Source organism: Squalius cephalus (assembly GCF_949319135.1).
Source record: "Squalius cephalus genome assembly, chromosome: 5".
Lineage (NCBI taxonomy): Eukaryota > Metazoa > Chordata > Actinopteri > Cypriniformes > Leuciscidae > Squalius > Squalius cephalus.
In genome coordinates this window covers 5699663-5712657 of record NC_137126.1, presented here as the reverse complement: position 1 = coordinate 5712657, position 12995 = coordinate 5699663, and the positions used below count along the sequence as shown (strand labels likewise).

The following is a 12995-nucleotide window of genomic DNA, read 5'->3' as shown; positions in this document are numbered from 1 at the left end:
CTTTTTAATGTTTTCTTTTTCCTTTAGTGTGCAATGTGTCAGTTTGTGCATGTATAAGATCTGCGAAGCCACAACGCTCATAGTCTAACAGAGAACACTGCTCTAGACCTGCCTAAACCGCCTTGATCGAAGTGCAGATTACTACCGCACTTGTCCACGTCACAAGGGCCATGAACAAACTGTAAAGTTTCATTGTGTTCAGCAATTTTAACTTAAGCACAGTGTATTATAAGCGTTTTTGGGGTTGTTGTTTAAGCTTGGCTCGTATATTAACGTACATTAGAGATGCATCTCTCATCATATCTCTCATAGTACGTCATTAACAACTACTTGTTTGGTTCTGTACACACTGCGGAGAAATTGGTTGTCACTACCTGCATTTTTTGGTTAATTCGGTAGTAGAATGCAGTTGTCAATCCTGTAAATGACTGAACTGTGTGTGTACAGGACAGAATTAAGCACTAAAAGGTGAATTGCAATGTACAGTATGTGAAAAATAATGTTTGGTTACACTTTATTTTATGGTGTCATTGTTACAGTGCAATTATATATTTAAGTACTGAGTAATATTAAAGGGATAGTTCACTTTGAAATTAAATTTTGGTATGTTTTAGCTTGCCTCAAGGGCATCCAAGATGTAGGTGTCTTTTTTTCCGCAGTAGTTTCAATTTTGATATTTTTAGGTCAAACCGTTCTTGTCTGACAGTCATATCATGCAGGTCTGTGGTCAACACAGCCACGTCCAAGTGATCTGAGGGCGCGAGCGCATCCTGGTGTGTGACGTGTGCGCAGACTGGTGCATAGATATATACACTAGATGTCGCTTTGTCTACGGCAGTTCATTGGAACGAATGTCTTTAAGGTAACTAAACCTATGCTTGGAACTCGACAATCGACTACTGTGGACTTCGTCCGAAAACAGGAAGAAAATACAGGTATGTGCGCTGGCTGAATTATCATCACTTTTATTAATATCTTTCACATCTACTGCAGTCAGATTCACCCGTGTTAACTCTGAAGGAATCACTCACATGACCTGTGCACTTGTAATGACACATCAAGGATGTTAAGAGGCTAAAAGCAGGTTTAAAACTTGCCCCATTGAAGTCAACAGGGTGCAAATTTTAAAAACAGGATAACACGGTGTATAAGAGGTATAAACGATATAAATACTGTTCGTTTTCTCACACAAACCGCTCGTTTCGTGTCTTAGGCCATCAATGTGTACTTACGATGGGGAATTGTTTAATTTGGACGATGGGGAATTTTTTTTCCACTCTGTGCATGCTCTTTGAGACAGTGACCACAGACCTGCATGATATGACTGTCAGACAAGAACGGTTTGACCTAAAAATATCAAAATTGAAACTACTGCGGAAAAAAAAGACACCTACATCTTGGATGCCCTTGAGGTAAGCTAAAACATACCAAAATTTAATTTCAAAGTGAACTATTCCTTTAAGCAACTACATGTACTTACTATAGGGTTAGGGTCGGATTAGGATTTGGTTGAGGGTTAGCTGCATGTAATTATGCATAATTTACTGTTAATACTATGGTAAGTACATGTAACACATGTAATGAGGACACTGTAAAATAAACTGTTAACTAATGTTTTTTTTACATTAAAGCATGCTAACCTATTCTGGCACATCCAATAAACAAAATAATGACCTTTGAAGAGAACATCATATGGCTTCTTTAAAACACTTTCTCCCATTACAGTTACGCAGAGACAACTTCAAGCAAATTATATGCTCCACAAAAAAAAAGGTTAATGTGGATTTTGAGAATGAAGTAAGATGAATGCAGATTTACATTTGATTGAGACTTGAGGGTCGGCACAAGATTACACAATGTCTTGAAGCAGACATTTATGGTAAATCGCCTCTTCTGCTCTGCAGATATGTGAGTCACTCTGCGACTCTGTCAAAGCAAAAAATTACAAAACAAGACAGACTGAGAAATTGGTAGATATTTCAACATCAAAATTAGAGACAATTATGCTCAATTGGCCAATTAAGAAAGTTGTTAGTCCCCCCCAACACACACAACAAAACATTTTTTTGAGTAAATAATCTTTAAAATTTGCCATTCATTCAATATCAGCAATTTTTTCTACTATGATTTATTGTGCAAATGTTTATATTTGAAACATTCTGTATGAATGTATGTAAATGAACCTTTTGCATTTCTGGATACATCGCATCAATGTACAGATAGACAACACTAGTAGAGTGCAATCTCATGAACCGTACCTTACAGGTTTCATTTTTGCCCATGCCTGAACTGGTGCTGAGAGGTGACTGGGGGCTTGGTACCTGTTCTGGTCCCAATGGTGACCCTTGACCTGAAACACGTCCGTCGTGTGCTAAAGAAAAAGGATTAAAAAAAACTTGCAGTGAATCACAAATAAAATAATAACAAAAACACAGAGCAATTCCAGTGTAAATTGAAAGTGAATGGGCTGAATTGAACCTGTACTTGAAGACTGTACAGATGTCTTGTTGTTGGACACATTTGTGGCAGTTTCCTCTTTGGGTACGATTAGTTGGGGAGACTTCTGTGTCTGAGGGAGAATATGAAACCCAGCAGAACCCTGCAAAGTAGTGTGTACATTTTTAATGTAATTTTGGATCGCTTGGGGCCAAAATGAATTATTATTTACTAGGGTTGGGTAGAATTCAAAATTAAGAACTGGCTCCCTTTTCAATTCATGAATCAGAAACGAACCACAACCCACAGGATGCTGAATTGGAAAGATAGGAAAATGAATTGAGTGAATTGAAATTCAAAGAAATTTAAGTCACACTATGGAAAAATGGGCAAGAAATTCCCAAAAACTGTTTAAACACAATATTCTCTCTTCCGTTTACCTATTTTCTATTGAATTAGAAAGTATGGAAGGGGCATTAAAAAAAAAGTTTTTACTTTTATAAAATTTACACCCATTGCTACTCATTATTGCTAGTCAGATACAAGTGTTATTAGGGTGAGAGAGTTGTATCATTTCATTGAACACATCCATGAGTGCAAGATGAGTCAATCATTTTTGGTCTGATTTCACGGAAGAGAAATACTATATCTGTGCATGAGTTGATTGTTAACTTGTAGGAGCAGACACGGCCTCAGACCAAAACACATATACTAACGTTCAAAAGTTTGGGGTCAGTAAGTTTTATTGAAAATAAATGAATACTTTTATATAGCAAGGACGCATAAAATTGATCAAAAATGATAAGTCAAGACATTTATAGTGGTACAAAAGGTTTCTATTCCAAATATATGGCGTTCTTTTGAACTTTATATTCATCAAAGAATCCTGAAATTGTTTTATCATCGTTATTGTTTAGATTAAAAAACATTTAAAAAACAATCTTACCAACTTTTGAACAGTAGTGTAGATGTTGTACATGAAAATGTTAGATTTTTTTTTTTTGGACTGAAAAATGTATAAAAATTACTAATAGCCATTACACGCATTTTCAATTCTACTTACTTTCATTCAAATTTAAATTATAATTCTGCATCCTGCTTGCGAACTCAATTAAAATTTCGGAATTTAAAATATTCTTTAAATCAATCCTGAATGATACACAACCCGTTTTGATCTATTGTAAAACATGATAGGACATGAAGGGTGGAAATCTTACACAAGGAATACTGGAGGAGGCAATGAAACCAGTGGTGGGGACAACATCAGTGTTGAGAGGGGACGAGGTAACAATGACAGCACTGGCGGGACCTGGGAATGGTTATGATGGGATATGTACATGATGAGAACAATTTCAGCATTGGCAATGCTGTTGATTTTTATCCTACTATCAATTTTCTGGATGATTTTTTTGGGATCCATTGTAGTTGTTGAAGATCCACTAATAGATGAACACACTAAAAAGTGTGAAATTGTCTCATTGTGGCAGATCAGCAGCTTGTGGAAAGCTAGCAGTAAATGTGTTTTAATTAGAACTGCTAAACTGGTTAAATTATTTAATCAAAATTAATCTTAATGACCAATATGGAGAGGTTTTCTCCAATTGCTGATAGATGAAAACATAACCAGAGTCCACAAAAAAGAGATTTTAACAGTAAAACATAGTAAAATGCTATGGTTAAAAAACCTGTTATTTGGTTAACGGTGAGTTCCCTTACTTTATAAAGTGAAAAACTGATCTGACGAGTCATTTTCATGTAATTTTACAATGAATTGATGATGAATTTACAGTTCTCAGAAGTGAAAAAGAACAAGGCATCTTATAATTTACAGTGAAAAAAAATAAACTGACATTCTCAGAATTCTCTGTGCGACAGCTCACATTTGATCGTTGTTCATTGAAATCCTTGTTTCTTCTTAGTTTTGTTCTCAGTTACGTACGTTAGGGTTTTGTTAATCTTATGTTGTTAAATTATTGCATTATTTTAGTGTTGTGTTACCATGATGGTGTTTTGTATTTGTGTGCATGACACCGCACACCTTCTATATATATATATTTACTTTGAATAAGTATTTACTTTGAACTTTAATTCCTGTGGATGTAGATTTGAGTATATTAACTCTTTCCCCTAGTCAGGCTATCACCAGACCAAGCTCAATCTTTTAAGATTGAACACTAGTCTGGGGAGTCTGCTCTGTATTTTCGACTGCACAAGAGGCGTGATCAACCGGCATAGTTCGAATGACTCTGTGCGCAATTGGATAGTCCTTCAACCAATCAGACCAACGATCCAGGTGACCTGATTTGCAGCGAAAGCTCCATGTGTAACCAAACGTGTTGATCAGCGGTTTGAAGAAGCAGCAAAGGAATCGAGCGATTTTTGCAGGTTATGCAAAAAAAAAAAACATGAAAGTGAGTGGTATTTACACCCACTTGAGCGATTTGTTTGCTAAAAAGAAGCCAATGAGCATCGTCGAGAGGTTAAAAGGAATTGAACAGAACCGTAACAGCTCTGGAACTTAATTGGATTAAACCCGCCAATAGCGCGCCAGGTGGATAAGCCAGTTTGTGATTGGTTCCCGCAAATTTGTAAAGAAAGCAGCAGAGATAAATGTACAGGTTTCCAGAATTTTCCGGCTTTCAGTGATTTCACTGTTACACGGAAGGGGCACTATGACATCTTCTAATAGAGTAAAAAATCTCCTGATCAAAAGACAGGCATAGAAGATGCAGAAACAAGCGATATATGCAAGCAGATGCATATGTGAAATAACACGATCGTCAACATTAAACAGCATATAAATCCAAACTGCCTAATGTAACTGCATGAAATGTTGACCCATTATGAGTTATAGGCTGTGCAACATTAGAGGTGTTGATGGACTCGATCTACTCCATCTCTGTTTTGATCATCGTTCTGAATCCGATCCGGACATAGTCTTTGACAAAAATGCTAATTTCTCAGCTTTATGCTCAAAATGTTGCTTTTTTTTTTAAATTAAACTTACCCATATTCAAGTTTTTTTTGTATAAAAGCAGAGGGTCTGTTCTTTCTTTTGATATATTGCATGTTCAGATATTCATACAACAAAATATTGTAGGGGGCCATGAAACTTTTGTGAAAATGATCAAAAATGCTTATTTCTTTGCTCATTTATAATTTTGTTCTGTAAATTTAAGTTACTTGTACTTTCTACTGTTATGTTCTCACAACCACAGCTGCCGTTTTCTAAAGTTTATGCAAGCTGTTATAAAAATATCAAACTGAAAATGTATTGCTTATTATTAAATAGTTTACAGAAATATGTAATTGAACAACAGAATGTGTTAAATGTGTTATTATTTGTGGACATGAGTGCATTTTGTTGTGTGTGTTAGTGAGCATGTTACAAACCTGTGAGTATCAGCTGGGACGGCAGTGGATTGGCCGGGACAATCTGTCTCTGTGGGTGTCTGGCCTTTTTGCTAGGAACAGAAGGCAGAATGGATTTGGGCAAGGCGAAGTTGACTGACTGTGAGTTTGGTGAGGCAGAGGTTGATGCCGCAGGCTGTGGAGACTCAAAGCTGGACCTGCGACTGAAGGTAGTGGCAGCATCAGTGGGAGTTACTGTGGAAGGGGCGGAGTGTGTTATTACAGAAGGAGATGGGATGTTTGGGGTGGGCTGAGGGACTGTAGTGACCGTAGAAACATCTCCTGGTGGGAGAGGTGGAGCTGGTGGTGGCAGCAGAGATGGGACGGAGGGGGTCACTTGCTCTGTGAAAAGAGGCATGTAGGCTTGTTGGTAGGACGGGCCGGCAGCATTACCATTGTCCTGGTTGGCGCCTGCGAGATGGCTGGGCAGTGGAGCAGACGGGATGAGGCGGTAGTCCAGTGGCAGAGAGGGAAGCTCTGAGGAGAGCGGCATGGATGACAGCAAGGGATTCTAGCAAACAACAGGCATCAATATCAGCACAATGCATACTCTTTTCTGCCTTTGCTTTGTGCATATGAGAAAAACAAGTACTAAACATAACAAGTAGGGATATACCTAATTGTAAATATTTGGAATATTTTTGCTATTACTTTGCAAATGTGGTAGAAGATATAATACATTAATACTCATTAAAGCTACAAGAGCAGTGAGTGGTTTCTTCATTTTTGGTAATTATATTTAACTATTTATAATATTTACATTTAGTATTACGGTAATTAATTAATATTGAAAACACAAAGTCAGCAATAGGTATTTGCAGCTATTATAATGCATTCAAACTTAGTAAGTCATTTGATTATTGCAAAATATAAATCCTAATTTATGCAAGTGTTTTGAGTTCATAACATAGTATTGTGCAAGGAACAGCACAAAATCATAACTCTGTAATCATAACTTGTGTGAAAAGGAATAGAATAAAAGTTGTTGTTTACTGCCACTAGTGTTCATTTCAGCGGGAACTGCAGTAAAATTGTATGTACAGGTACCCTTTTTGTAGTTTTGCAAAAATGTAGATGGGGGCACTTTTTTCAATCAGTGTTGGGTTTAATGCACTTTTTATTTAAACAATAGCTTTCTAAAAGACTGTGCCAGTATGCTAATTTAAGGCCTCTTTTGCAGGCATGACAGTGTTACAGATATATGTTAATAGTGTCTACAATTTAAACAAATCATGTGTGTCATCTCTGAAAATTATAAAAGTCCTCCATATAAAACGTTTTAGTAAAAAATATACAGTTTTGGTCAGTTGTGGCAGAATCTGTGCAATGTTAATAATTTTAACAAAATATGAAGGATAATAAAAATGGCATGTTTTTATTTTATTTTTTTTATTAGTACAGTCATGAATAAGCTATTTTAAAGCCATACATCCCATCCCTGCAGTCAATTGTAACCCATCGTGTCTTATCATAGTATGCACATTTACACAGTTCAGTTATGCATACTAATCTTTAATGATTCTAATGGGTTACAAAGACACTGCAGAGTTTCGTAATTAACATGAAGCAACTGTGCATCTGCGGTGGAGGAAAGGAAGTGCACACAAAACAGGAAGAACTTACAGATCTGTGTTGCATGTTCAGGATGGTTACCTGTGTTTGGGAGCTGCTGCTGGTTAAGGGAGTGACTGGTGGGGAAGTTTGGGAAGTGAAGGGGAAGGCTTGCGGACGCAGGGTGTGAAACAGATCTAGTTGGGGACACAAAAAAGACTTTTGATCCAGTGAGTAAACTTTACAACTACTCTGACAGATTGAGTGAATTTGTAAGAAATTCATTGATGACTTTGATGAAGAATGTTCCACAAAACTGTTTGATTGATTCATGAAAATTAACAACTAAAAGAGTGATTTAGTCACAAAATCACCAGTTGCCAGTAGATGTTAGGACTTGGTTGACTATTGATTTCTCAAATTTAAGTTAAATTAATCGTAATTTAATAACATTAATTACAAAACGCTTTGTGCTTTGTTACTATTCAAAGTCAATTTTATGACAAAATTCAAACAATAAATACCATTTTGGCATAATGTGGCGTGACAGATCTCTGTAGTGCTTCAGTTCAAGCGGCACGAGAACCGATCATCTCTTCCTCTTTACTACTAGTTATAGCATGAAATAAACATGAATCAGAATGTATGTTGAAAGATACAATGCAAGCGTATGTAAATGTATCATGTCTCATGTAATCTTGTTTTAACCATGGAAAGACATCAATAAAACAGCTTTTAACTGTATGTCATGTAACATTACATTTAAGAGCCAATAAATGTCCAATTAGCTTAGCTCCATAGCTTGATCGTTAGCTAGAAATATTGACTCTAGAGAGGAGCAGTTGGGGGCACTTTTTTCAATCAGTGTTGGGTTCCCATCTACATAAATATATGTACTATATCATATTTTTACTTAACCTGTTCTTCAATATTTCATTTATGTTTGACTAAATATGTCTTTTTATTTCAGAAAGACATTGTTTAAATGTTTATATTTCAAAAAAACTAATTGGAGCAGACAAGTAATTATATCATTACAAGTGTTTTTCATAAAGTTAGTATCAAAAAAATGTCTTATGTGTAATTTAAATGTCTGTATACAGGTTTCCGGAAGTAAAAACTCAATTTTCTCCATACAAAAAAAAAAAAAAAAAAAATGTAACAATGATTTATATAAACCTTTAAAGACAACTTTACTGTGGGCTACGAGGTTGTCAATCGATAGTATTTGCAGTTACACTTTATTTTAAGGTGATGTAATTACATTGTACTTACTCAAATAAGTTACTGAGTAATATTAATAAACTACATGTACTTACTATAGAGTTAAGGTTAGGCTTTGGTTTAGGGTTTGTTACTTGCAATTATGCATAACTTACTGTTATCACTATAGTAAGTACATCTCGTAACGTGTAACCACGTCACCTAAAAATAAAGTGTTACCGTATTTGCATCTGTTGAAGACGTCGGCGCACATTATTTCAACTTCCAGAACCAAAGCCGCTGAAAACGTAGGCAGGCACAAACATTATTTGAGAGCGATTTTTCATTGAGAAAAATTGTCATGTAATGTACATGACGAATCCAAATGAATCAATATTGAATCTAAACGAGATTGAGATTGGAATAAAATTGTTAGCTAGCGAATCGAAATCGAATCATGAAATTTGTTTCAATATCAAGCCCAAGTAGATGTAAGGCCGTAACATTTCTTCATCAACTAGTCATTGTGTCAACAAGTCAGTCGTTAATCTGCAAGTTAACAAGAGGAAGCTCGCTCACACCTTGCAGAGGCTCAAAAGTGTCCATGAAGTCCAGGTTGGGCTGCAGTGGGATGAGGCCTGGCTGGATCATATCTGCATTGCCTGCATGGGCTAAGAAGACAGGAGGGGGCTTGTCAGTTCATCAGTTCATCTTACTCAAGAATAAATGTGTTAACAATGCTGGCTTGACTCATTTCTCACCAATCTCCCTTGGATTGGGCCATGCTACAGGTTGATGAGAGGCCAGTGTGGAAAAGAGTGTGTCTGAGAATTCAGACATGAGCACGTCCATGTCAAAAAGGGAGTCCATCTCCATTGGAACGGGTGAATCACGACTCCTGCGGGACCTGCGACGACCTCCCACACTGACATCCTCATCCTGGCAGAAGAGGACACGGTAGGTGTCTGGCCACACTTCCCCAAAGAGCGAAAACTGTTCCTCCGCACCCTTTGGGAGGTCAAAATGCAACAAGCAGGCCAGGTCAACAGACACACTCGAGGTTCATGCAGAGCAAAATGCATCAAGCATCAAGAGTGTGTATTAGCAGCACATGCACTACCAGTCAAAAGTTAGAGGACACAACTGACTTTGTGATCTTTAAAAGCATTTTGATCAAAACCAGGGGTTCCCAGAGTATTTCTGTCAGCCAAAGTCATAAAATATATACTTGTACTCCCTGTCATTTTAAGTTAATATTTCAAGGACACATTTACAACCGGTTATTGGCAAATGTTTTGGCATTCATCACTACAGGCTTAAACAATTTTGGAGCTGCCATTTGACTGTAAAATAAAACCAGCCAACCCTCCATGTTCTTGCACTGACACCTGAAGACACAGCCAACTTAACTTAACTTTGGCTTCTCCCATATTATACACATCTCCTCTCTACATGCATCTAAATACTACTATAAAACGTCTGTGCTCCACTCTAAACTTCAGTCTTGACAACATTTGTCCAGGACCAACAGCAAGGATCCAAGACACTCAACAAGGAGTCACAAATTAACTTTTCAAAGCAATTTCACTGCCCCTGAGCAGAAGAATCCCAAAGGAAATTCAACAATGCAACTTTTAAACAAGGCACCTGTTCAACAACCATTATGCACTTAATATACTCAACATACCCTTATAAGGACATGGTGATTTTATAAAATGTCTATTTCAACGCTTTTGCATTCAAACTTTGCTCACAAAACTTTTATGAGTGAAATAATATGACGTGGGAGCAAAACTTTTTTTGCGAGCGAACGCAAAAGCATTGAATTATAAATTTGCCTCCCATCTCATATTTTATTTCCATCACCGTGTCCCTTAAGTGGCTTCAGACTAAACTACTATATATATATAAACAGCTAATTGAATGTGAACTGCTGTCTTTCAAAAGATTTCAACAAAAATGTATTTGGAGCGTTTGAACCAAGATTCGTAACTGTGAATTAGTCTTTGCAAAACCTCTGAAATGCATGGATTATTAAAATCTGATGTAATGTTAAGACAAGCAGTGCTGATCTCTTTATATCAATTAATTACAAATGAACAACAAAGTTTGTGTAACAAATAACAGAGAACAACTGCATGCATGTACACACTTTTTACTTAGATGCAAAATTACTTGAAAGCAAAGCTTTATCAACAATAGTGGAGAACATTCTAGAAATTACCTTGAGAAGGCTGGACAGGTCTTCATCCTTGTGCTTCTGTAACTATAAATTCCAATTTGTGAGTGCTATTAAAGAAATCTTATTAATTTGTGTATTTATGTTGTAAATATAAGACATTTATAAATAACATCTGAGTTACACAGTACTGTAATGTAATGGGAAAACAAACATACCCTCTTCTTAAAATATGTTCTCCATTTATGATATTCCCTGATGACGATTTCAATTCTCCTTTTCCAGTACTTGCCTTCTGTTGCTATTGCCTATGAAACAGAAGAACATGGTGATCTAACTCAAGAAATGAACAGTGCAAATTCTTCAAGGGAAAAAACAGGTTTTTAGGCCTTCAGGTCTAAAATATCTGAAAAGTCAAATGACAGTCCAAACATGCTCACCTCTGTTGGTCGATGTACTCCCGAATCCATATTGCCATCCAAAGGTGTTACAAAATGGCAAACAGGGTTCTGTCTCTTCTCTACATCTTCAAGAAAGACAGGCATTGCAGACAGAAATCAACAAACCTGTGTGTTTTCACATTTCTAAGCAGTATGCGTGTTTCATTATTAATCTTACATTGCATATACCAGGCTCTCCAAATAGCATTGTTGAGGCGAATCTTGTCCCTCCACAGCAGCTTGAGGCCTTTGAAGTTCTTCCATTTTGGTGACACCAACCTTCCACTGTGGACACAGAATAAATATGTGTTTGTTAGGAGTATCAGATCATGACATTTTGGGTGGTGATTAATTAATCGTGATACAAATAGTTGCAATGAACCATTTAATTGCCTGTTCTGTTCGTGTCACTTACAGTCTAAGCCTGATGTACATTGCACATTATAGATACCCAAATATTGCACGGTCAGGGATGGAATTAGACTAAATATTTAAAATATTTTGCTTTTGTATCCACTTAACTCCACTATTCACACTTATTTTCTGGAACCATCAACCTGAATTGTAAAGTAATATGTATTATCAGGTGGCCTTAACTACTATGTACAAAGATTCAATGCCTACAAGACTATGAAATTACAGTGCAATTACATATTCTGAAAAAGTATCCAATATTTACCGCTAATGAGTTTAGGTTTAGGAGTAAAGGCAGGGTTGGGATTATAGGGGTTCGAGTTTTGGTAATGGTTGGGTTACGGTTAGGGGAAAAGTTGGCTACAGATTTTAATCAAATTCAAGTACTTTAAATATCATTACAATGCACCAAAATGTATGTTCATAAGTAAATTGAGTCAAACGATTAAGGCCACTTTATATAAAGTGTGACCATTATTATATTGGTTGGTGTTGCTGTTATGCATATTACAATACTGTGAAAATATTAAAATATTTCTTCATGCATCATTGTGGTCTGACTTATAAAAGGCCACATTTTTGCCATTATGATAATATATAAATAAAATAAAACCGGAGCGTTTTTCTCAATTTTCAATTGATTATCATCATAATCGGTCTATTGCATTGTTTTAGGGCTGGGCGATTTAAATCGTGAGATTGTTATGCGCATCTCATCAGTAAAGCCGGTTCCTTGATTAGTAGTAAATCGCCATCACCTGCTTTCAGATGGAGCGGCATTCACTACACAGAGCCGTAGTTCACTGACAAGCTGAGCCATATCGCATTAATTATCGCTGGCGATACGTCCACGATTTTAATGCGATATGGCTTGTCAGTGAACTACGGCTCTGTGTAGTGAATGCCGCTCCATCTGAAAGCAGGTGATGGCGATTTACTACTAATCAAGGAACCGGCTTTACTGATGAGATGCGCATAACAATATCACGATTTAAATCGCCCAGCCCTACATTGTTTCATTTCTTGTTGTGTTGAGTATTTGTACCACATAGGCCTTTACATATGCTCAAATGTGACTAATCTGGTTAAAAGAAACACTTGCAGCTAGGGGTGGGAGATATTGACAAAAATGAATATCTCGATATTTTTTTCCAATATCTCGATATCGATATTCAGACGATATTTTTGCCATCCTTCAAAGAAATGTGTGCAAACTGGCAAAGAAGGTCCAGTTGGTCTTTTGACTTGCTGCATTTGACTTATTATTGTAGGCTATAGAAAAAAAAAAATTTAAATAAAGGAGCTAACTAAACAGAATCTGAGTTAGCCCCTACTTTGTGCACTTACAAAAAAAAAAAAAA

At 36.5% G+C, this 12995-nt stretch overlaps 2 protein-coding genes across 3 annotated transcripts in view; one reads left to right on the top strand and one right to left on the bottom strand.

The window, feature by feature from the left end:
• LOC307159391 (uncharacterized protein) overlaps nt 1-12995 on the top strand; it is a 216538-nt gene that overhangs the window by 63863 nt on the left and 139680 nt on the right. The window lies entirely within an intron of this gene.
• The window catches only part of mlxip (MLX interacting protein), a 28199-nt gene that overhangs the window by 6437 nt on the left and 8767 nt on the right, over nt 1-12995 (bottom strand). Inside the window, exons 2-13 of one of the 2 annotated variants that reach the window (XM_079872705.1) lie at nt 11399-11505; nt 11221-11306; nt 10999-11088; nt 10826-10867; nt 9363-9609; nt 9183-9272; nt 7501-7595; nt 5830-6358; nt 3654-3745; nt 2479-2599; nt 2259-2371; nt 1819-1926 (exon numbers count right to left, since the gene is read on the bottom strand). In XM_079872705.1, the coding sequence (XP_079728831.1) occupies nt 1819-1926; nt 2259-2371; nt 2479-2599; nt 3654-3745; nt 5830-6358; nt 7501-7595; nt 9183-9272; nt 9363-9609; nt 10826-10867; nt 10999-11088; nt 11221-11306; nt 11399-11505 (1720 nt within the window). The remainder of the gene's footprint in view (nt 1-1818; nt 1927-2258; nt 2372-2478; nt 2600-3653; nt 3746-5829; nt 6359-7500; nt 7596-9182; nt 9273-9362; nt 9610-10825; nt 10868-10998; nt 11089-11220; nt 11307-11398; nt 11506-12995) is intronic. The other variant, XM_079872706.1, reaches the window with a different exon arrangement.